Source organism: Salmo salar, chromosome ssa16 (genome assembly GCF_905237065.1).
Source record: "Salmo salar chromosome ssa16, Ssal_v3.1, whole genome shotgun sequence".
Lineage (NCBI taxonomy): Eukaryota > Metazoa > Chordata > Actinopteri > Salmoniformes > Salmonidae > Salmo > Salmo salar.
Genome location: NC_059457.1, coordinates 34,530,206 through 34,554,949, shown reverse-complemented (window position 1 = coordinate 34,554,949; position 24,744 = coordinate 34,530,206). Strand labels below are relative to the sequence as shown.

The 24,744-nt window shown below is 41.7% G+C and overlaps 1 protein-coding gene across 5 annotated transcripts; it reads right to left on the bottom strand.

Annotated features, from left to right (window-relative positions):
• Window positions 1–1,974: 1,974 nt before the first annotated feature.
• LOC106573688 (gigaxonin) lies at window positions 1,975–23,765 on the bottom strand. 5 transcript variants are annotated; one of them, XM_014148959.2, is made up of 12 exons: window positions 23,454–23,765; window positions 22,932–23,129; window positions 22,654–22,768; window positions 22,027–22,377; window positions 21,420–21,640; window positions 19,672–19,793; window positions 19,393–19,505; window positions 18,678–18,827; window positions 18,425–18,561; window positions 3,434–3,568; window positions 3,135–3,244; window positions 1,975–2,918 (listed from the first exon to the last, which is right to left on the bottom strand). In XM_014148959.2, exons 1-12 carry the CDS (start codon window positions 23,573–23,575, stop codon window positions 2,737–2,739), a joined length of 1,956 nt encoding a protein of 651 aa, XP_014004434.1. In that variant the 5' UTR covers window positions 23,576–23,765; the 3' UTR covers window positions 1,975–2,736. The 5 variants fall into 5 exon arrangements, with proteins under 5 accessions (XP_014004434.1, XP_014004437.1, XP_014004438.1 ...); XM_014148962.2 differs by lacking the exon at window positions 23,454–23,765 and adding an exon at window positions 23,319–23,449; XM_014148963.2 differs by lacking the exon at window positions 23,454–23,765 and adding an exon at window positions 23,390–23,449.
• Window positions 23,766–24,744: the final 979 nt, after the last annotated feature.

Below are 24,744 nucleotides of genomic sequence, written 5' to 3'. Positions count from 1 at the left end.
AAGTGCAAATCAATCCCAGAACAGCAAAGGACCTTGTGAAGATGCTGGAGGAAACAGGTACAAAAGTATCTATATCCACAGTAAAACAAGTCCTAAATCGACATAACCTGAAAGGCCGCTCAGCAAGGAAGAAGCCACTGCTCCAAAACAGCCATAAAAAAGTCAGACTACGGTTTGCAATTGCACATGGGGACAAAGATCGTACTTTTTGGAGAAATGTCCTCTGGTCTGATGAAACAAAAATAGAACTGTTTGGCCATAATGACCATCGTTATGTTTGGAGGAAAAAGGGGGAGGCTTGCATGCCAAAGAACCCCATCCCAACTGTGAAGGACGGGGGTGGCAGCATCATGTTGTGGGGGTGCTTTGCTGCAGGAAGGACTGGTGCACTTCACAAAATAGATGGCATCATGAGGATGGAAAATTATATGGATATATTGAAGCAACATCTCAAGACATCAGTCAGGAAGTTAAAGCTTGGTCGCATACTTCCAAAGTTGTGGCAAAATGGCTTAAGGACAACAAAGTTAAGGTATTGGAGTGGCCATCACAAAGCCCTGACCTCAATCCCATTGAAAATTTGTGGCCAGAACTGAAAAAGCGTGTGCGAGCGAGGAGACCTACAAACCTGACTCAGTTACACCAGCTCTGTCAGGAAGAATGGGCCAAAATTCACCCAACTTAATGTGGGAAGCTTGTGGAATGCTACCTGAAACATTTGACCCAAGTTAAACAATTTAAAGGCAATGCTACCAAATACTAATTGAGTGTATGTAAACTTCTGACCCACAGGGAATGTGATGAAAGAAATAAAAGCTGAAATAAATCATTCTCTCTACTATTATTCTGACATTTAACATTCTTAAAATAAAGTGGTTATCCTAACTGACCTAAGACAGGGAATTTTTACTGGGATTAAATGTCAGGAATTGTGAAAAACTGAGTTTAAATGTATTTGGCTAAGGTGTATGTAAACTTCCGACTTCAACTGTAGCTCCGCATTTACATGATTGATTGACGGTAGGTGGGGGCGGGAGGTCCTGTATAAACAAAGTCACGTACTTGACAACAGCTCTGCGAAGCGCAAGAAGTATGAATTCCCGCACTTCTACAGAGACCGTGTCACTGTAAAGCTGCACGGCCAATGCAGATGTTGGATTGACCATGCAGCAACTTTAAGAGTGACACTAGTAACTCTACATCTATTTCTGACCCACGCTGTTCCTGGAGTGCTTGGTTGAAGAGAAACCAATGGCACTGCAGGAAAAAGCTTAACTCAGCCTTACATTTATGTCATGAAGAGATTTCACTTAGGATACAGTACCGTTTATATATACACACAGTGCACAAAACATTAGGAACACCTAATATTGAGTTGCACCCCCCTTTGCCCTCAGAACAGCCTCAATTCGTCGGGGCATGAACTACAAGGTGTCGAAAGCATTTCACAGGGACCCTGGCACATGTTGACACCAATGCTTCCCACAGTTGTGTCAAGTTGGCTGGATGTCCTTTCGGTGGTCGACCATTCTTGATAGGCCTGGAAACTGTTGAGTGTGAAAAAGCCAGCAGCGTTGCAGTTCTCGACCCACTTAAACTGGTGTGCCTGGCACCTTCTACCATACCCTGTTCAAAAGCACTTAAATCCTTTGTCTTGCCCATTCACCCTCTGAATGGCACACATACACAATCCATGTCTGAACTGTCTCAAAGCTTGAAAAAAAATCCTTCTTTAACCTGTCTCCTCCCCTTCATCTACACGTATTTAAGTGGATTTAACAGGTGACATCAATAAGGGATCATAGCTTTCACCTGGTCAGTCTATGTTGTGGAAAGAGCAGGTGTTCATAATGTTTTATACACTCAGTATATACAGTATATCACCAGTAACCATTGCAATATGTGCTATGCTCCAGCTTCTGGCATTAAGCACTATAAACTGTCTATTTAAAAAGAGTCTATTTTAAGTTGAGATTTTGAGTAAAGATTATTTTATAGGCCACAAGTCCCTTAGCTAAGGGAACAACTAAAACCACATCTGTTATTTTACAAGTCTCCTTGTGTATCTCTAGTTGTCATAGGCCAAAAACAGCATTTGTCCTTTTGTGAATCTAGTTATGCATCTCTAGTTGACATTCACTGACTCATACAAATAAAAAAAATACAGTGTTAGACATGGGTCTAGATTTTCCTTAAAAATGGCAGGCTAGGTGATTACAAATGACAGTACTACTAGGCGGCAGGTAGCCTAGCGGTTAAGTGAAAGGTTGCTGGTTTGAATTATTGAGCCGACTAGGTGAAAAAGTTGTAGATGTGCCCTTGAACAAGGCACTTTAATCTAATTGCTCCTGTAAGTGGCTCTGGATAAGCGTGTCTGCTAAAATGTAATTCTTCCTCTTCACCCCTTAAAATTAGTGTTACATTCTCTAAAACCCACCAAGCAGCAGCAAAAATGTAGTAAACATAAAAAGCAAATGGGGAATGTCAGTAAAATCTATTTACAAATCATTCCCACTGTTAAATTGCAATGAAATAAGGCCATGTTTAAAAAGTGATCCCTCTTCAAGCTCATACAATAATACCCCAATGAACCCTAAGAAAGCCAGCAAAATATGCAGACAAATACTCCAAACATCCCCATTGGAGGTTCCCTTCTTCAACCTCCATTCTTCTCCCATTGCTGTGCCCATAGCCAAAAGATGAGTGTGGAGACAATGCCACTCCTTTAGGTGCTTTCTATGATGATGGGACCCTGTGTCTAAACAGGCCCTGCTTCAGCTGCAGACGGAACAGTTTGCAGTTAGCGATGCGCAGGGCTGCACAGCCCGTCTTGCACAGATCAGATGTCAGCATGGGCTTGGTGCGGTGCCACGTCCCCGAGCTGCGACGGAATTCCCTCACATAGTCATAGGTTGTACCTACACAGAGGGAGGAAAATATATATTGATATTGCCCTCAGGGGATTGCCAGCTGTACACACACACACAGCCCCCTTTAGAGAATGTATACACACAGTACACACATACAGTAACTTGTATTTGCGAATACTTGCCAAGTTGTTGTAATATGCTTCAGGAGTCCATTACATAACATATCATAATATTTACATTCTATTGGCACAGCCTTTAACTCACCAGTGTCTAGGTCTCCCACCACATAAATGCTGACTCCAATGGGGACAGCTCCATACACAAAGGAGGAACTGGTCTGAACACAGAGATTCTGGTCGTCCAGGTATATCCATCTGGACACAGTGTGGTTGGGCAAAAAAAAAAAAAAAAAACGATTGAAAGATGTTGATAATCTACAAACACAGTAAATATAAGGTCTCTTCGTCTTTAGGTAACAAGGATACACCCAGTCTATAATCGTTCTGGCTAAAGCATGAATGAAAACAAGGACGTATTTGATCAAAGTAAGCCCTATTATTGACCTTTTCATCTCATCATGGAAAAACTCGGACTTGCAGGTGGTCATGGGGCTGGATTCTGGGTTGTCTGAGTCACGGCTCCTCACGCCTCCAAACACATAGAGCTCCTGACCCACACCACACGCCACTGAGCCAAACCTGCAGGCAGAGACATCCCCACCGTAACATCAGGTCAGGGGTCACTCATCAAAAGCATTAAGAACACCAACACTAAACAAATCCACCACAGGAGACTTTGTGTAACATTCATCTTCTGTGGTCTTTGAAGGGATGAAAATTCTACTTTAAAAATACGAGTTCATCTGGGGACGCAGCTATGCTTCTGACCTTATTCTCGACCTCTTGGGTGGAAATACAATAGACAGAATGCAGTTATGTAATCTAACCTAATATATAGTCAGTATAATAAGTGCATGCAATTGTTCACTGTTAGTTTATTAATCACTTTGGTACAATTTTTTAAAGTATGTGGAACTGCTTCACAACTCTTAGTTCAAATAAAATGTTATTTGTCACATGCTTCGTAGACAACAGGTGAAAATGTTTACTTACGGGTCCTTTTCCAACAATGCAGAGTTAAAGATAAGATAGAAAATCGAATAAAAAAATAAAGTAACACGAGGAATAAATACACAGTGAATAATAAAAATGACGAGTAAAAATACCATGGCTATATACAGAGTAAAAAATAACGTGGTTATATACACTGAGTGTACAAAACAGAAACACCTTCCTAATATTGAGTTGAAGCCCCTTTTGCCCTCAGAACAGCCTCAATTCGTCGGAGCATGGACTCTGGTGTCAAAAGCATTCTACAGGGATGCTGGCCCATGTTGACTCCAATGCTTCCCACAGTTGTCAGGTTGGCTGGATGTCCTTTAGGTGGTGGACTATTCTTGATACACACAGGAAACTGCTGAGCATGAAAAACCCAGCAGCGTTGCAGTTCCTGACACACTCAAACCGGTGCGCCTGGCACCTACTAACATACCCTGTTCAAAGGCACTTACATTTTTGTCTTGCCCATTCACCCTCTGAATGGCCCACATACATAATCCATGTCTCAATTGTCTCAAGGCGTAAAAACCCGTCTTTAATTAACCTGTCTCCTCCCCTTCATCTACAGTGATTGAAGTGGATTTAACAAGTGACATCAATAAGGGATAATAGCTTTCACTTGGTCAGTCTATGTGCTGGAAAGAGCAGATGTTCCTAATGTTTTGTTCAATCAGTATACAAGGAGTACCAGTACCGAGTCGATATACAGGGGTACAAGGTAATTTAAGTAGCTACGTACTGTACATATAGGTAGCGGTAAAGTGACTAGACAACAGGATAGATAATAGACAGTTGTAGCAGCGTATGTGGTGAGTGTGAAAGTGTGTGTGTTGTGGTGTCAGTATGTATGAGTGTGTGGGTAAAGTCCTGTGTGGGTAAAGTCTAGTGTGGGTAAAGTCCAGTGTGGGTGCATAGAGTTAGTTAGTGCAAGAGAGTTAGTGCAAAAAAAGGGTCAACGCAGGAGGTCCGAGTAGCAATTTGATTAGATATTTAGCAATGTTGTTTAGAAATCTTATGGCTTCGGGGGGTTAGAAGTTGTTCAGAGTCCTGTTGGTTCCAGACTTGGTGCACTGTTACCGCTTTCTATGCGGCAAAAATGTATTCATGAAAATGAACAGTATCAGTCAGTATCAGTTTCTTTATTTTTACTATTTTCTACATTGTAGACTAATAGTGAAGACATCAAATCTATGAAATACACATATGGAATTGTCATGACGTTGCCCTCTTTGGACACTGCGAGCACCATCCCCCGACCGCTATACTTCTGACACTAGGCTCTGGAAGAGCGGTCGTAAATTCCTACGAGGAGACCCTCTCCTCATGGCCCCAGTATAGAGAGAACAAAGGAGTTATTCCACCTCACAGAACTGGAGAACCGAACGACATTTATGTTCTGGAGAAGGTATAAAAGATCGGTGAAGAATCCAGCAACGAACTGGTCCGTTTGGTACAATTTTGTGAAACTCACAAGAGACAATACGGCCACATTACCATAATCATGTTTATAGAAGAGTCTCAGGTATGAGACTTACATCTAAATGGTTGTATAAAATTAATGAATAAGGATGGAACTGTTTGTGAATTTGTGTAATGTGATTTTGGACTGTTTAACTTCTTTGGGATAGGGGGCAGTATTTTCACGGCCGGATAAAAAACTTACCCGATTTAATCTGGTTACTACTTCTGCCCAGAAACTAGAATATGCATATAATTAGTAGATTTGGATAGAAAACACTCTAAAGTTTCTAAAACTGTTTGAATGGTGTCTGTGAGTATAACAGAACTCATATGGCAGGCCAAAACCTGAGAAGATTCCATACAGGAAGTGCCCTGTCTGACAATTTGTTGTCCTTCTGTTGCATCTCTATCGACATTACAGCATCTGTGCTGTAACGTGACACTTTCTAAGGCTTCCATTGGCTCTCTAAAGCCGCCAGAAAGTGGAATGGGGTGTCTGCTGTCGGGGACAGTGAGACTGGAGATGCGCGTTCACGAGACTTCTCCATTTTTTTCTTTCAGTCTTTGAATGAATACAACGTCGCCCGGTTGGAATATTATCGCTATTTTACGAGAAAAATAGCATAAAAATTGATTTTAAACAACGTTTGACATGCTTCTAAAGTACGGTAATGGAATATTTAAAAAAAAAATTGTCACGAAATGCGCTCGCACGTTACCCTTCGGATAGTGACCTGAACGCACGAACAAAACGGAGGTATTAGGATAACTATGGATTATTTGGAACGAAAACAACATTTGTTGTTGAAGTAGAAGCCCTGGGAGTGCATTCTGACGAAGAACAGCAAAGGTAATCCAATTTTTCTAATAGTAATTCTGAGTTTAGGTGACCCCGAAGCTGGCGGATGTCAAAATAGCTAGCCGTGATGGTCGAGCTATGTACTCAGAATATTGCAAAATGTGCTTTCGCCGAAAAGCTATTTTAAAATCGGACATAGCGATTGCATAAAGGAGTTCAGTATCTATAATTCTTAAAATAATTGTTATGTATTTTGTCAACGTTTATCATGAGTAATTTAGTAAATTCACCGGAAGTTTTCGGTGGGTATGCTAGTTCTGAACATCACATGCTAATGTAAAAAGCTGGTTTTTGATATAAATATGAACTTGATTGAACAAAACATGCATGTATTGTATAACATAATGTCCTAGGAGTGTCATCTGATGAAGATTATCAAAGGTTAGTGCTGCATTTAGCTGTGGTTTTGATTTTAGCTGTGGTTTTGATTTATGTGACATATATGCTTGCTTGGAAAATGGCTGTGTGATTATTTGTGTCTATGTACTCTCCTAACATAATATAATGTTTTGCTTTCGCTGTAAAGCCTTTTTGAAATCAGACAATGTGGTTAGATTAACGAGAGTCTTATCTTTAAAATGGTGTAAAATAGTTGATTGTTTGAGAAAATTGAATTGTGGTATTTTAGTTGGTTTTGTATTTCGCGCCGTGCGATACCATTGGCTGTTGGCTAGGGGTTCCGCAGGCGGAACGGGGTTCCGCTAGCGGAACGTCTGTCCTCAACAGGTTAATGAACGAAACTCCAATTCCCTTTGGAGTCTTAACTAAATCAGAGGACCGCCCCCAGGGACACAGACAGGACCTGGTGTCATGAGACAGCCTTTTTCTATGTCCCGAAGAAAACCAAGGTGGGGGTTTTATATCACCAGACCGAGCGTACCTCAATTACGAGATGGCTAAAGGTTGGAGACCAGCTTACCTCTTGCTGAACTTTTAACCATACCACGTGGTTAAACTCTTAAACTATCGATACCGACAGAATAAGAACAAGTCTTTGATATTAATTACTAGTCTGCAGCTAGGAATTCGGTATCATTGAACGCGAAGACCGACAACCGCCGAACACATCTATTCTATAACGACATTAATGAATGTCACTCTGAACTACCCATTCTAACCACGACAGAGAGAGAGGGCGGACAGACTCTCCAACAGAAACAAACTTTTCAACAGAGATCCCGACGACACACTGAGCGTAAATATATATTGATTGCAATTGTTCCCGAATGAGTGAGCGTTCATGTGCAAAGGATTAGCATTTCAATTGTTATAATATTCAACTCTGTAGTGTCTCCTCAGTTGACCCCCCCCCCGACTTCATAGTTAATTACAGTTACATGATTAATCAGGTTAATCGCATAATAATAATTAGAGTTATTTGATAAATATGTCTTCAGTTTTAATGATGCCAAAGACACGACAGAATCATTTAGTAAGCAAAAAAGGTGTTAAACAAATCAAAATATATTTTACATTTGAGATTCTTCAAATTAGCCACCCTTTGCCTTGATGACAGCTTTGCACACTCTTGGCATTCTCTCAACCAGCTTCACCGGAATGCTTTTCCAAGAGTCTTGAAGGCGTTCCCACATATGCTGAGCACCTGTTGGCTGCTTTTCCTTCACTCTGCGGTCAAACTCATCTATATCCATCTCAATTGGTTTGAGGTCAGTTGATTGTTGAGGCCAGGTCATCTGATGCAGCCCTTCCACTGCCTGGAGGTGTGTTAGGTCATTGTCCTGTTGAAAAACAAATGATAGTCCCACTAAGCGCAAAGCAGATGGAATGGCGTATCGCTGCAGAATGCTGGTGAAGTGTGCGTGCCTTGAATTCTAAATAAATCACAGACAGTGTCACTAGAATAGCACCCCCACACCTCCTCCTTGCTTCATAGTGGGAACCAGACATGCCGATATCATCCGTTCATCTTCTCTGCGTCTCACAAAAACATGGCGGTTGGAACCAAAAATATCAAATTTTGACTCATCAGACCAAAAGGACAGATTTCCACCGGTCTAATATCCATTGCTTGTGTTTCTTGGCCCAAGCAAGTCTCTTCTTATTATTATTGGTGTCCTTTAGTAGTGGTTTCAGCAATTCGACCATGAATGCCTGATTCACACAGTCTGAATTCAACAGTTCTGATTCAACAGTTGATGTTGAGATGTGTCTGTTACTTGAACTCCGTGAAGCCTTTATTTGGGCTGCAATCTGAGGTGCAGTTAACTCTAATGAACTTATCCTCTGCAGCAGAGGTAACTCGGGGTCTTTCCTGAAAGCCAGTTTCATCATACGCTTGATGGTTTTTGCGACTGCAATTTTACATTTACATTTTAGTCATTTAGCAGACGCTCTTATCCAGAGCGACTTACAGTAGTGAATGCATACATTTCATACATTTTTGTTTTTCTGTGCTGGCCCCCCGTGGGAATCGAACCCACAACCCTGGCGTTGCAAACACCATGCTCTACCTACTGAGCTACAGGGAAGGCCGATTAAAGAAACGTTCAAAGTTCTTTAAATTTTCCGGACTGACTGACCTTTATGTCTTAAAGTAATGATGGACTGTCATTTCTCTTTGCTTATTTGAGCTGTTCTTGCCATAATATGGACTTGGTCTTTCACCAAATAGGGCTACCTTCTGTATACCACCCCTACCTTGTCACAGCACAACTGATTGGCTCAAACGCATTAAGGAAAGAAATTCCACAAATTAACAAGGCACACATGTTAATTGAAATGCATTCCAGATAACTACCTCATGAAGCTGGATGAGAGAATGCCAAGAATGTGCAAAGCTGTCATCTGGGCAAAGCGTGGCTACTTTGAAGAATCTAAAATATATTTTGATTTGTTTAAACACTTTTTTGGTTACTACATGATTAAATATGTGTTATTTCATAGTTTGTCTTCACTATCATTTTACCAAAAAAAATTGTAAAAATAAAGAAAAACCCTGGAATGAGTAGGTCTGTCCAAACCTTTGAATAGTTCTGTATGTCTGTAAAGTATAAACATAAAAAGTACGACATATACTCGAATGTACTACTATGATGACTATTGTAAACTTACTGTGAAGTAAAATCATATCTGACAAGATCAGAGATGTACCGTATGTAACAAATCAAAGTGTATTGGTTTGTGTACACAGATTAGCAGGTGTTGCTGCAGCGAAATGCTTGTGTTTCTAGGTCACTACAATATCAAATAATCCAGAAAGTCCAAAACAAGAAAGAAATGCATCCCCTATACTGTAAACATGTATCCAAAAGGCCATGGACGAGGCATGGAATGATTTCAATCCAGACCTACAGTGTATGTCAGGCTTGGACTCGCCATGCCAAAAGGGTTTTCCTCAGGTGCATGAACAATGAGGATATTTACTGCAATTTCGATGAGAACCTTTGGCCAATTGCTCAAGACAGGCTTGCTGCAAACTAGTGCCTGCTAAACATGATGTTTCTTTAATTTGATTACATTGTTTACATTGCATTCTTTAATTTGATTACATTGATTATTGCTTTTTGCCATTCTCAGTGCATTTGGTACATAAAGCCCTGAAATCCTTAGATCAGAGAAAGCCTGCAGGTCCTGATCTTCTGGATCCCTGCTTTTTAAATCTGGCAGCTGATTTCATAGCTGAACCACTTACATATCAGTCTAACCCTGGAATGTAATGAAATTCCAAAGATCTGGAAATCAGCATTTGTCCTACCACTTTTAAAAGGGGGAGATCAAACTCTTTTAAATAATTATAGGCCAATCTCAAAGCTGTCACCCCTGGTGAAAATACTTGAAACCCTTGTGAGTGAACAGCTAAAATAGTTTTTATTTACTAACTCTATTTTATCAATGTACCAATCGGGCTTCAGGAAGAAGCATAGCACAGCAGCCATGAAGGTTTTAAATGATATCACTGAAGCCCTTGACAAAAAAACAGCACTGTGTCTCACTTTTATTGATCTCTCTAAGGCTTTTGATACAGTTTATCATGCTATACTAAGGCAGAGATTGTCGAGTGTAGGTCTTTCGGAGCATGCAGTTGCATGGTTTGCTACCTATCTGTCTGATAGTGCACTCAATTTGATGGGCTCATGTCTGTTAAATTGTCTGTCTGTAATGGTGTGCCCCAAGGCTCTGTACTTGGTCCTCTCTTATTCACTATTTATATAAATAATTTAGACAAAATTGTCCAAAATGCACAACTTTATTTTTATGCTGATGATACTGTTATTTACTGTTGTGCCTTGTCTCTTACAAAAGCTTTCCAGAACTTGCAAACTGCTTTTTATACTGTTCAACATACCTTGTGTCAATTGAAGCGTATCCTCAACAAAACTAAACTAATGGTGTTTTCTAAAGCAAGAAATAGACCTCTGAACTTTTCACCTATTATTACCTTTCAGGGCAATGAGATTGAGACTGTAACCTCATATAAATATCTTGGAATTTTAATTGATGACGGCCTCTTTTAAATTGCATATTCAACAACTTACAAAAAAAATGGAAGCTGAAATTGGGATTTTATTTTGGGAATAAGGCCTGTTTTTCTTTTGAAGCCAGAAGGAGATTAGTATCAGCTACATTTATGCCTCTACTAGATTATGGGGATATTTTATATATGTATGTTTCCGCTCAGTGTTTGAGATCAATTGACACCCTTTACCATGGCACAAAGAGATTTATTTTAAACTGCAAAACCCTTACGCACCACTGCACTTTGTATACCAGGGTTGGCTGGCCTTCTCTAGTCACTCGTAGGCTCAGTCTCTGGTATTCTTTTATTTACAAACCCATTTGGGGTTTACTACCTTTTTATTTGGGCACTTTTATTGTTCCGAAATGTGGTGGGTACTCCCTTCGTTCCCTGGACTTTATCCTGCTAACTGTTCCAAATGTCCGAACTGAATTTGGTAAAAGGGCTTTTATGACCTCTGCGCCATTGTCTTGGAACACCTTACAAAATACTTTTAAACTGGAAGAACTTGTCCCGATTGGTATTTTTAAATCACTGATGAATGATCTTGAGAGAGTCCCTGACCTGTCAATGTTTTTAATTTGCTGTTTTTGATTTTGTCATACTCTTGTGAATTCTATGGTTTTTACAAGATTATTTGTAGTTTTTCATGTTGTTTGTCTGTAATTTTTTTTAATGACTTGGTGCTGCCTATCTTGGCCAGGACGCTCTTGAAAAAGAGATTTTAAATCTCAAATGAGCCCTTCCTGGTTAAATAAAGGTTAAATAAAAATTGTGAAAGATGATCACACCTTCGATCACACATAGGATAGAGATGATGGAAATTTGATGTTCAGTGGTGCAAGTGTATTGCCTAATGTGAAAACAGTGTAATGTACTGTAATTTACAGGACTGTAGCATACTACATTACATGTTTTGCTATTGGATTAACTGGTTGTTAAAATAACTAAATTGAGAAGATATCATTATGTTGTGTTTTGGTGATTAAACCAATGTACTCATTATATTTCACAGTAAACTAATATTTTGGATCAATGGTTGTGTGGTGAAAGATGTCTACAAACAAAATGAATACACAATGAAAGGTTTTGAATGTAAGAACGGCTGCGTTACAAGTTTTACCAGTTTGGAGTTTCGTACTAAGAGTTTAGAAAATAGTTCAAAAGCAATAAAAAAAACTGTATTACAATGTATAAATGTGTTACTTGAGAGGTGAAGCCAAAGGCTATTTTCCATCTAAATGTGGACAATAAAGTTGAATCATTTCTAAAGTAAAACCTGACATCTGACAGGTAAAATACACTGTTCAAAAAAATAAAGGGAACACTTAAAACAACACAATGTAACTCCAAGTCAATCACACTTCTGTGAAATCAAACTGTCCACTTAAGAAGCAACACTGATTGACAATAAATTTCACATGCTGTTGTGCAAATGGAATAGACAACAGGTGGCAATTATAGGCAATTAGCAAGACACCCCCAATAAAGGCGTGGTTGTGCAGGTGGTGACCACAGACCACTTCTCAGTTCCTATGCTTCCTGGCTGATGTTTTGGTAACTTTTGAATGCTGGCGGTGCTTTCACTCTAGTGGTAGCATGAGACGGAGTCTACAACCCACACAAGTGGCTCAGGTTGTGCAGCTCATCCAGGATGGCACATTAATGCGAGCTGTGGCAAGAAGGTTTGCTGTGTCTGTCAGCGTAGTGTCCAGAGCATGGAGGCGCTACCAGGAGACAGGCCAGTACATCAGGAGACGTGGAGGAGGCCGTAGGAGGGCAACAACCCAGCAGCAGGACCGCTACCTCCACCTTTGTGCAAGGAGGAGCAGGTGGAGCACTGCCAGAGCCCTGCAAAATGACCTCCAGCAGGCCACAAATGTGCATGTGTCTGCTCAAACGGTCAGAAACAGACTCCATGAGGGTGGTATGAGGGTGCGACGGCCACAGGTGGGGGTTGTGCTTACAGCCCAACACCGTGCAGCACGTTTGGCATTTGCCAGAGAACACCAAGATTGGCAAATTCGCCACTGGCGCCCTGTGCTCTTCACAGATGAAAGCAGGTTCACACTGAGCACATGTGACAGACGTGACAGAGTCTGGAGACGCCGTGGAGAACGTTCTGCTGCCTGCAACATCCTCCAGCATGACCGGTTTGGTGGCGGTGGGTCAGTCATGGTGTGGGGTGGTATTTATTTGGGGGGCCGCACAACCCTCCATGTGCTCGCCAGAGGTAGCCTGACTGCCGTTAGGCACCGAGATGAGATCCTCAGACCCCTTGTGAGACCATATGCTGGTGTGGTTGGCCCTGGCTTCCTCCTAATGCAAGACAATGCTAGACCTCAGGTGGCTGGAGTGTGTCAGCAGTTCCTGCAAGAGGAAGGCATTGATGCTATGGACTGGCCCGCCCGTTCCCCAGACCTGAATCCAATTGAGCACATCTGGGACATCATGTCTCGCTCCATCCACCAACGCCACGTTGCACCACAGACTGTCCAGGAGTTGGCGGATGCTTTAGTCCAGGTCTGGGAGGAGATCCCTCAGGAGACCATCCGCCACCTCATCAGGAGCATGCCCAGGCGTTGTAGGGAGGTCATACAGGCACGTGGAGGCCACACACACACTACTGAGCCTCCTTTTGACTTGTTTTAAGGACATTACATCAAAGTTGGATCAGCCTGTAGTGTGGTTTTCCACTTTAATTTTGAGTGTGACTCCAAAACCAGACCTCCATGGGTTGATAAATTGGATTTCCATTGATTATTTTTGTGTGATTTTGTTGTCAGCACATTCAACTATGTAAAGAAAAAAGTATTTAATAAGATTATTTCATTCATTCAGATCTAGGATGTGTTATTTTAGTGTTCCCTTTATTTTTTTGAGCAATATGTGTGATATATATATATATATATATATATATATATATATACACACTGCTCAAAAAAATAAAGGGAACACTTAAACAACACATACGAGATCTGAATGAAAGAAATAATCTTATTAAATACTTTTTTCTTTACATAGTTGAATATGCTGACAACAAAATCACACAAAAATGATCAATGGAAATCCAATTTATCAACCCATGGAGGTCTGGATTTGGAGTCACACTCAAAATTAAAGTGGAAAACCACACTACAGGCTGATCCAACTTTGATGTAATGTCCTTAAAACAAGTCAAAATGAGGCTCAGTAGTGTGTGTGGCCTCCACGTGCCTGTATGACCTCCCTACAACGCCTGGGCATGCTCCTGATGAGGTGGCGGATGGTCTCCTGAGGGATCTCCTCCCAGACCTGGACTAAAGCATCCGCCAACTCCTGGACAGTCTGTGGTGCAACGTGGCGTTGGTGGATGGAGCGAGACATGATGTCCCAGATGTGCTCAATTGGATTCAGGTCTGGGGAACGGGCGGGTCAGTCCATAGCATCAATGCCTTCCTCTTGCAGGAACTGCTGACACACTCCAACCACATGAGGTCTAGCATTGTCTTGCATTAGGAGGAACCCAGGGCCAATCGCACCAGCATATGGTCTCACAAGGGGTCTGAGGATCTCATCTCGGTACCTAATGGCAGTCAGGCTACCTCTGGCGAGCACATGGAGGGCTGTGCGGCCACCCAAAGAAATGCCACCCCACACCATGACTGACCCACTGTTAAACCGGTCATGCTGGAGGATGTTGCAGGCAGCAGAACGTTCTCCACAGCGTCTCCAGACTCTGTCACGTCTGTCACGTGCTCAGTGTGAACCTGCTTTCATCTGTGAAGAGCACAGGGCGCCAGTGGCGAATTTGCCAATCTTGGTGTTCTCTCCAAATGCCAAAACTCCTGCACGGTGTTGGGCTGTAAGCACAACCCCCACCTGTGGACGTCGGGCCCTCATAGAGTCTGTTTCTGACCGTTTGAGCAGACACATGCACATTTGTGGCCTGCTGGAGGTCATTTTGCAGGGCTCTGGCAGTGCTCCACCTGCTCCTCCTTGCACAAAGGCGGAGGTAGCGGTCCTGCTGCTGGGTTGTTGCCCTCCTACGGCCTCCTCCACGTCTCCTGATGTACTGGCCTGTGTCCTGGTAACGCCTCCATGCTCTGGACACTACGCTGACAGACACAGCAAACCTTCTTGCCACAGCTCGCATTGATGTGCCATCCTGGATGAGCTGCACTACCTGAGCCACTTGTGTGGGTTGTAGACTCTGTCTCATGCTACCACTAGAGTGAAAGCACCGCCAGCATTCAAAAGTGACCAAAACATCAGCCAGGAAGCATAGGAACTGAGAAGTGGTCTGTGGTCCCCACCTGCAGAACCACTCCTTTATTGGGGGTGTCTTGCAAATTGCCTATAATTTCCACCTGTTGTCTATTCCATTTGCACAACAGCATGTGAAATTTATTGTCAATCAGTGTTGCTTCCTAAGTGGACAGTTTGATTTCACAGAGGTGTGATTGACTTGGAGTTACATTGTGTTGTTTAAGTGTTCCCTTTATTTTTTTGAGCAGTGTATATACACACACAGTGGGGTCATAAATTAACACCCTTGATAAAGATGAGCAATAATGAGTCTCAAAAAGGTAGGGGTCAAAATTATTGACTCCCGTTTTCACCTTGCGAGGATAACAGCACTGAGCCCTTTTGTAAAATATTTTATGAGTGGTAGAACACATTGGAAGGGATCTTAGACTATTCCTCCATACAGAATCCTTCCAGATCCTTGATATCCTTCCTCTGTACTTATGGACTGCCCTCTTCAATTCAAACCACAGGTTTTCAATGGGTTTCAAGTCCGGAGACAGATGGCCATTGCAAAATGTTGATCTTGTGGCCAATTAACAATTTCTTTGTGGATTTGTATGTATACTTGGGGTAATATTCTTGCTGGAAGATCCATTTGCAGCCAAGTTTCAGCATCCTGGCAGAGACAACCAGGTTTTTGGCTAAAATATCCTGGTACTGGGTAAAGTTAATGATGCCGTTGCCCTTAAAAAAAGGCCCAATGCAGATATTTCTATATCAATATCAAACAATTTCTGGGTAACAATTAAATACCTTACTAACCACGTTTCCATCTACAGTTTTTATACGAGTAAAGTTATACCATATAAAAGAAAATTATGACAGCTGTGATGGAAACAGGAAGTTTCAGTACAGTTTCATAGATGCAGACAGATAATTTGTTCGTTCAACAATATGAGATTTTTTGGTCTGTAAAATAAATGTGAGAAATGGTGATGGAAACCAAGCGTAAATAGTGATATAATAACCGTCATACCGATGTGATGTTGTAGTCACGCGATGATATGGTGTGTGCTCCTCCCACTACGACTCGGGAAACCATGCAGTTTAAATTAGGCTACAGATGAAATAAGTTAATATGAACTTCACAGGGTGGTGAAAGTGCATGATATGAACTTGATGCTCCTTTCCAATAAATGTTGAGGATCTCATTCTGGTGGCATGATGAATGATGCTTGACTGCCATTTTGGCAAATAAAAACGTTTTTGCACTTATCCATAATCTCATCATGTAGACAAGCTTACCCCCACTGTATCTGTGAGCTGTTGGCTAGAGCGCACATGCCAAGACCAGACTAGGCATATTTGCTATTTAACGCAACCATTTCTGCAACAAAACTACCGGTAGAGTTGAAAATGCAATGGAAACACTTTGAGCCAGTGGCAACGCATCATTCAGGGCAGGTGGGGCAGAGACCCATTAATACGTGTCACATATCAGTTTGCAAACAATGTAAAAAATATATATACATCATTGAGTTAGTTAAGCCGCATACAAACATGGTCTCTTTTTTGTTTTCTTGAGTAAGGCAGCTCCAAAATGCAGGTGTTTCAGCCTAGCTCAGTGCTTTTGGTGTTGGTGGGGCAAGCCAGCAGAAAATACGGAGCATTGCGCCGTGATTGGCTCAGTGTTCTGTCACTCATGGGGACACTACGTCAGAGCCAAGTCTAAGGGTAGACATCGAAAATTCTAGCCCCTTGGGTGCTGCATTAGAAGTGCCCATCCAAGAAGGCTCAATGTCTTTGGCCACAGATAAAATGATGTCAAATCACATCTACAGTAGCTTTGATTGGACTGATCATGTCAACATCATACATACTTACACAATCTTAGCTAGCAGTCATCATGATTTGTGCCACGCTCAAAACAACTGTTAACTCTGAACTGCAAAATCTGACTTTAGGAAGTTCAAGACAACTGGGAACTCGGGAAAAACTAGCTAAGACTGGGAAAATACGTTTTGAAATTTCATCCAACTTGGAATTGTAAATCGGGAACTCAAGCCTTTTTCTATAGCAACAACCTGAAGATCACTGACATCGTCATGATTCAACTTTTGTTTTTCTTTCTTTGAGTTCCCAGTTGTCTTGAAAGCACCATAAATCCAGAGAATGGCAGACTAATGACAGAGTTTGATGACAAAATTTGTCCACCAAGGACGGCCGCGCCACCTTCCTGTTCAAGTGAGCACAGCACAACAAGGTGAGTCAATAAATGTCCTGTATGTTGCTGCATAAATTATGTAATATGCCAGGGAGATATGTATACTGTAGCTAAGAAAGTAATACTAAGAGTATGTTGTGTAGTAAGCTGTTAGTAGCCCATGTGCCTCACCCTAATAATTTGGTCTATTTTCACCTCCTAATTTTGTCTACTGTTATGACTTGGTGGTGCACATATGACCTGTTTTTGAGAAATGCAATCATTGAATATTGTAAGAGCTTTCATTGTCTGCTTATAGGCCCCCTTTATTTATCCTACGGTTCTGACTTGGTGTACAGAGAGAATACTGTAAGAGCAGCCCATGTTCTGAATTCTGTCACTGTACATTTCAAAAGTGCTGAACAAATAGTTATATTGACTACATCCGTCCTAGCTCCCTCATTAATGTCTTAATCGAAATTACTGATTGCCTCTTATCCGCTCGTTGTCCCCTTATGCCATAGTTTGTACAGTTAATGTATTGTTTAGTGTTTAGTGGCTTTGCTGGCATGCAGCCCACTTAATGTTTTTTTCCCCCCCACCAAGATTTACATGCTAAAGCATCAAAGATCCACCACCATATTTTACAGTAGGTATGGGGTTCTTTTCTGCTCGTGCATTCTCATTTCGACGCCAAACCCACCACTAGTGTGCGTGGCCAAAGAGCTCTATTTTCATGGCATCTGACCAAAGCACTGGTTCCAATCCAAGTGTCAATGTCGTTTAGCAAACTCCAGGCATTTACATTTGTTGGATGACATGAAAATTGAGCTTTTTGACCATGCATACCAGTTGACGAAGGACATCAAGGATCTGGAAGGATTCTGTATGGAGGAATGGTCAATGATCCTCCCAATGTGTTCTCTAACTCATAAAACATTTTAGAAAAAGGGTCAGTGCTGTTATCCTCACAAAGTGAGATATTGAAAGTAATTGAAAATGGGAGAGAAAAAACTATATTACTTGTTAAACAAAATACATTTCTCTGAGCAATTGTATTAGTATAAAATGCTTTTTTTTGCATATAATATAGCTCAGTACTTATTTTATATAGTCATTTTTTCACATTTTTATCAAGGGTTTCAATTTCGAACCCCACTGCATATAATGTATATTCATATTCAAACTACTGACTTTACTATGTACCTTCTCTCTTTCAAAGGGCAGATTGCAGTCCACTGCTGGGTCTTTGGGTCATAAGATTCTACTGAGTCGTACAGCTTTCCATATGACCCACCACCCATGGCATAGATCTTCTTTTTCATGGTGGCATAGCAGCCAACCTGAGGAGAGGAGAGATCATTGGGCAAGTGGTGAGAGATTTGGAGAGGATGCAATTTGTGAATGTGTTTGTTATACATTTCAGTTGGAAGCCGGAAATGTTCATGTCATGTCACACCTTGCGGACCATGGTCATGCTGGTTTGGGTGGTCCAGGTGTTGTAGTGAGGGTCGAACACCTCCACAGTCAGGAGCTCCATGTCCTCTTCCTCTCCTCCCAACACATAGATCATCCCATCCAGCTCTGCAACACCAAAGTTCTGCCTCGCCTGAGCAAGCAAATGGCAGAAGCCTCAATAATACTGAGAAACATTGACCCCTGGTGACATCACTTGGAACTACAACACACTTTAGGAGGGTAGAGAAGAACAAAACAAAAAATGGCTACCAGTGGGAGTATACAAGTAAAATGGATAGATGGAACATTTGATAGATTAAATAAAGTGTAATGTATGTACATACCACAATAATCACTTTAGTTCAGTAGAAAAAAAATGTGTTTGTCTACATAACCAATTGAAGTTGGGGCGGCAGGGTAGCCTAGTGGTTAGAGCGTTGGAGTAACCGAAAGGTTGCAAGTTCAAATCCCCGAGCTGACAAAGTACAAATCTGTCATTCTGCCCCTGAACAGGCAGTTAACCCACTGTTCCTAGGCAGTCATTGAAAATAAGAATTTGTTCTTCACTGACTTGCCTAGTTAAATAAAGTTAGAACTTCAGATGATACCACTTGAAATGTCTATGAAACAAGCGGGTTGAATGGTGCTGTTGAAAGGATTGCAAAGAAAAAAACATTGCAGTTTTTAATTTTGTGTGGAGTAGTACTGTAGAATACCTGTTTCATGGAAGGAATGGGGGTCCAAGTGTTTGTGTTTGGGTCATATTTCTCTCCACTGCTCAGGACTGTCTTGGTTTCATCCATGCCACCCATCACAAAGAGATGGCCCTCTGAGAGGACAAAGAATGGGGTTAATCCATTGTTGATTACTAAGACGAGGTTGGGTTTGCCTTACATGAGAATTGGCTGGAGCTATCAACTAATCATTAGCTGCCATGAAGACTGCACTGTATGTGCATATGTAACAGTAAAAGTGGGTCTGGATCCAATACCAACCTGCTGCCAGCACCCCATGCCCTATTCGCCCAATGCTCATTGGTTCCAGCTCGATCCACAGCTGGCGGTTTGGGTCATAGAGTGGACACATGCAGCGTACCATGGCTGACGGCTTCCTCGTTCTAAACAGGAACCAGATAACAGGACGTCAATTGTGGTCAGTCCTGTTGGTTTTTATCTCTGACACACTGGCTCCTTCTCTAACCTCATCCTCTGTCTATGTGTCACCAGAACACCCCTTCAACTTTACTTACTTGTCTAGAGTCTCCTCAATCTCTATGTGCTCTATCTGTAGATCAACCACACACTATTCTCAGTTTTTCCCCTTCCTGTCCTTAATACATTCTCTTCTTGCTTGTCATAACTTGCAGAACTTGCAGTTATGTGAATGTTTTGCATGAATTTCCATTACAAACTGTTTATCTATCAAGCACGTGCACAAAGAGAATCAATGTGTTATGACCACATTGTATGATTCATATACAGTGCCTTCAGAAAATATTTACACCCTTGACTTTTTCCACATTTCGTTGTGTTACAGCCTGAATTTAAAATTGATTACATTTAGATTTTTTGTCACTGTCCTACACACAATACCCCATAATGTCAAAGTATGATGATGTTTTTGGAAACTTTTATAAATTAATTTAAAATGGGAAGCTGAAATTTCAACCCCCTATGTTATGGCAAGCCTAAATAAGTTCAGGAGTAAAAATGTTCTTAACAAGTGACAGACAAGGAAGCTTTTCCAATGCACCCATTGGTAGATAAATAAAAAGAAGACATTGAATATCCCTTTGAGCATTGTGAAGTTATTAATTACACTTTACATGGTGGATCAATACATCCACTCACTACAAAGATACAGGCATCCTTCCCACCTCAGTTGGCGGAGGGGAAGGAAACCACTCAGGGATTTCACCATGATACCAATGGTGACTTTAAAACAGTTACAGAGTTTAATGGCTGTGAAAGGAAAAAACTGAGGATGGATCAACAACATTGTAGTTACTCCACAATACTAACCTAATTGACAGAGTGAAAAGAAGATGCCTGTACAGAATACAAATATTCCAAAACATGCATCACTAAAATAACACTGCAAATAATATAGCAAAGCAATTCACTTTTTCCCCTGAAAACAAAGTGTTATGAGTACCACTCTCCATATGTACAAGCATAGTGATGGCTGCATCATGTTATGAGTATGCTTATAATTGTTAAGGACTGGGGAGTTAATCAGGATAAAAAAGAAACGGAATGGACCTAAGCACGGGCAGAATCCTAGAGGAAAACCTGGTTCAGTCTGCTTTCCAGCAGACACTGGGAGATGAATTTGACAGAGCTTAAAGAATGTTGATAAAGAATAATGGCAATCCAGGTGTGGAAAGCTCTTAGAGACTTACCCAGAAAGACTCACAGCTGTAATCGCTGCCGAAGGTGCTTCTAAAAACGATTGACTCAGGGGTGTGAATACTTATGTAAATAAGATATTTCTGTATTCATTTACCATGAATTTGCTAACATTTCTAAAAACATGTTTTCACTTTGTCATTATTATGGGGTATTGTGTGTAGATGGGTGAGAGAAAAAAAAAAGTTATCCATTTTGAATTCAGGCTGTAACACAACAAAATGTGAAATAAGTTAAGGGGTATTAATACTTTCTGAAGGCACTGTACACATTCAACAGCATAGACATTTATGTCTGGACATCATCCCAGAGTAAGAGACTTAGAAGATACTCACACTCTCTCCTCCCCCCCTACAGTGACAATGCACTCCGAGTAGCCACGAGGTTTGAAGGCGGCTAGAAGAGCCTCGCCCTGCAGTGTTGCGCCGCCCAGTGGAGCGTTGCAGTACTCCCGGATCACCTCCCTCATCAAGGGCTCTCCTAACATCTGCTCCCTCAGGTAACCCTGGTCCAGCCCCTGGATCCACACCGATGACATCACCTCTTTCATGTGCACCTGGAAGGGGGGGGGGACACACAGAAAGCTGAAAGGCTGAAAGCTGAAAAAGCTGAAAGGCCAATAGTAATGCATAGGCAAATTGTGTGCGAAAAACACGTTCCTTCAAATTATTTAGTAGTCTTCGACCATAATTGTAGTAATTCTACAGCCATGCTTTAGGCAGACGTCTGTATCACATCCGGCTGTATCACATCCGGACGTGATTGGGAGTCCCATAGGGCGGCGCACAATTGGCCCAGCGTCGTCTGGGTTTGGCCAAGGTAGGCCTTTATTGTAAATAAGAATTTGTTCTTAACTGACTTGTCTAGTTAAATAAAAAAAATACAAACAGACAGAAATAAGGGCAGGACCACCACTACCCTAGCAGTAGAACAGGCCCTCACCCTCCGTTCCTCCAGGTCATGGCCAAGCCAGCGCACCACAGCCTCCAGGACATGCTTCTCATTGCCCACGTTGAGCTTGTCCATCGACAGGATCTCGCACAGCCGGTCTGGAGGTAACTCCCTGAACTCCTCCGTGACGGCCACATCACAGAAATGTGTCTGAAGGAAGTCTGTGGCAGCATGGTGAACATGGTGCAGGCAGTAATGTAGAGAGAAAAGCCGGATCCCAATGCAGTTCTCTGCAGCAATGCAGCTCTCCAGGAACTGGCAGCACAGGGACTTCAGGTCTGTCAAGAGCAGCAGGTCAGCGGCCTGGACCATGTCCTGAATGGTGTCCTCACTCAGACTGATCTACACACAGACAACAAGGAGCGGGATGGAAGGAGAAGTATAACATTAGGATTGTTCTAGGTATCATAATATGTTTTTGAATATTATACAGTTCTAAAACAGATATGAATATGGATTCTCTCAAGAGTTAGGCAAATAACCTACTGGACAATATCAGTACTGGCAATTTAAAAACCGGTATAAGAGTCACATGTACTGGTCAGTTTTAAGTAATCTGACCCATCCCACTTGTTTTCACTTTACTGTAGGCCTACTACAGATGTGCATACTGCTTACCTCCCCACTAAAGATGTAGTCCAAGATCTGCTTCATGATAGTGACAGAGATTCCCTGGAGCTCAATGGTGTACATGGATCCATCTTCCTTTGGAGGGTTGTAGTTCAGCTTTGTTCTATGGGATGTCAGAATACTGTATCAGAATGACTGGAAAGGGCACTGACAGTCTGCAAGCACAGAGTGGGACACACCCTTGACAGCTGGGAAACAATGTTACATAACTAGCCCTGTCAACATGTTTTTTTAATCCATGGCATGTCTAAAGCCATAGTGATTACCTGATATATGGACTAGCCGCAGCCAAAATGTTTTTCTGGACTGGAATCTTTTCCCCTTCCAGTACTAACACTGCGTCTTGGAAGCATTGTTCTATCCATAAGGAGCGAAGGGCCTTGAGAAGTTTCTGAGAGTGTTGAGGGTCCGATACCACCGAACCTGCAGCACTAACCACTGGATCAGAGGTGGACATTGTGTACCTACAGATGAAAAACACGTCATTATTAGCACAGCTGCCAAGATGAGGGCATAGTTTAACACAGGATTAGCCTTCGTAGGCTAGGCTAACGTCAGCATAATAAATGAGTTACTGTAGCAATAAGAAATGACTGAACTGAATTGTTGGCTGAATATTAAGTGACATCGTTATACTTGGTAGGGTCACACACATTTCAATAAAAACGGACAGGTTTCGGCGACATGCATTGCTAACTAACGTTATAATAGTAACCTACTTTACCGCTAGCTAGCTAGACATAAACAAAGAACAGGGTGCGTCCCAATTCACAGTAGCATTACGTTACCTTGCATGGACCACCAGAAAGCTGAGGCAGACAGCGAGTTTCTGTAAAGTAGGCGTGAAGAAGCTTTCAGCAGGCTCCAATGAAAAACGTTTAATGTCCTTCCTTTTGAGCAAACCATACATTAGTTGGCGCAATCACAGACCTGCGAGAGATATATGTTGAAACCTTACTTTCACCTTTCTGCTTTCAAACCGATTCGTGTGTGCACCATTGATTGACATTATATATGAAGATGTAAACCTCGAGGAAGAAAGGTTGGATACATCTTCAAAGTAATCGAACAGAGCCCAAATGTACTGTATTTTGTATCCGCCCATGTTACGCCCACAAAAAAGCTCTACAGTGTTTTCACACAGATGGTCCATGCGCATGTGTAGGAGAGGCAATAATGCTGCATTCATAACCAAAAGGAAAGGTAGTAATTACCAGTGGTGAAGTCGTATATACCAGTTAAATGCATTCATATGCTTTGAACTCGTTGAGAAACGCCGATTGGTTGATTGCCAATAAACTGTGTCAACTATGAACTAAAAGTACGTATATTATGCTTGTAAACAAATGGTAGTGTTCAAAAACCCTATTAATAGATTGCTTTTTATGTATATATAATGTCTTGCTGTTACATTTAACTGCCGAAAATGCTGTTATTGAGGTAATTTCCTTTGTAGGAGACATGAGGTCAGCATGTGGGAGAAGTCGGAAGGATGCCGCCGCATTGAAAACAACTGGGAACTCGGGAATAATACAAGGTCAAATCATGAAGTCAGCGATTTTCAGGTCAGAAAGCTATAGAAAGAGGCCCGATTTCCCGAGTTGGATGACCGTTCAAATTGATCTCTCCCAGTCGGAGCTCTTTTTTTTTTTTTTTACAGAGTTCCCAGTTGTTTTGAACTCACTTAAGTCGAAGTCAGAGATTTCCGAGTTCCCAGTTGTTTTGAACGTGGCATGATATACGAGTTTCCCCACTATTAATTCCGAGTTGGATGGGCATCAAGTGGATTTTCCCAGTCGTTTGTGGTAAATACCACCTCCCACTTGGTTATGAAAGCAGCATACGAGCTGCTCATATTTCTCCTAGTACACCTGACTGCAGTGTGCAATTCGAGGCCAGGCTAAATGTGGGCGGAGTCAAACTTTGACCCCGCCCCCCTTTTTTTGTCCATCTGAAGTTTGGCAGTCATACTGAATACAAACACACGTTTGCGCAAGGCACACGTTGAATACAAACGTATTTCATTTTTAAAGATCGTAAGAAATATTATATAAAGTGGTACCAGCAGATGGGTTGTAA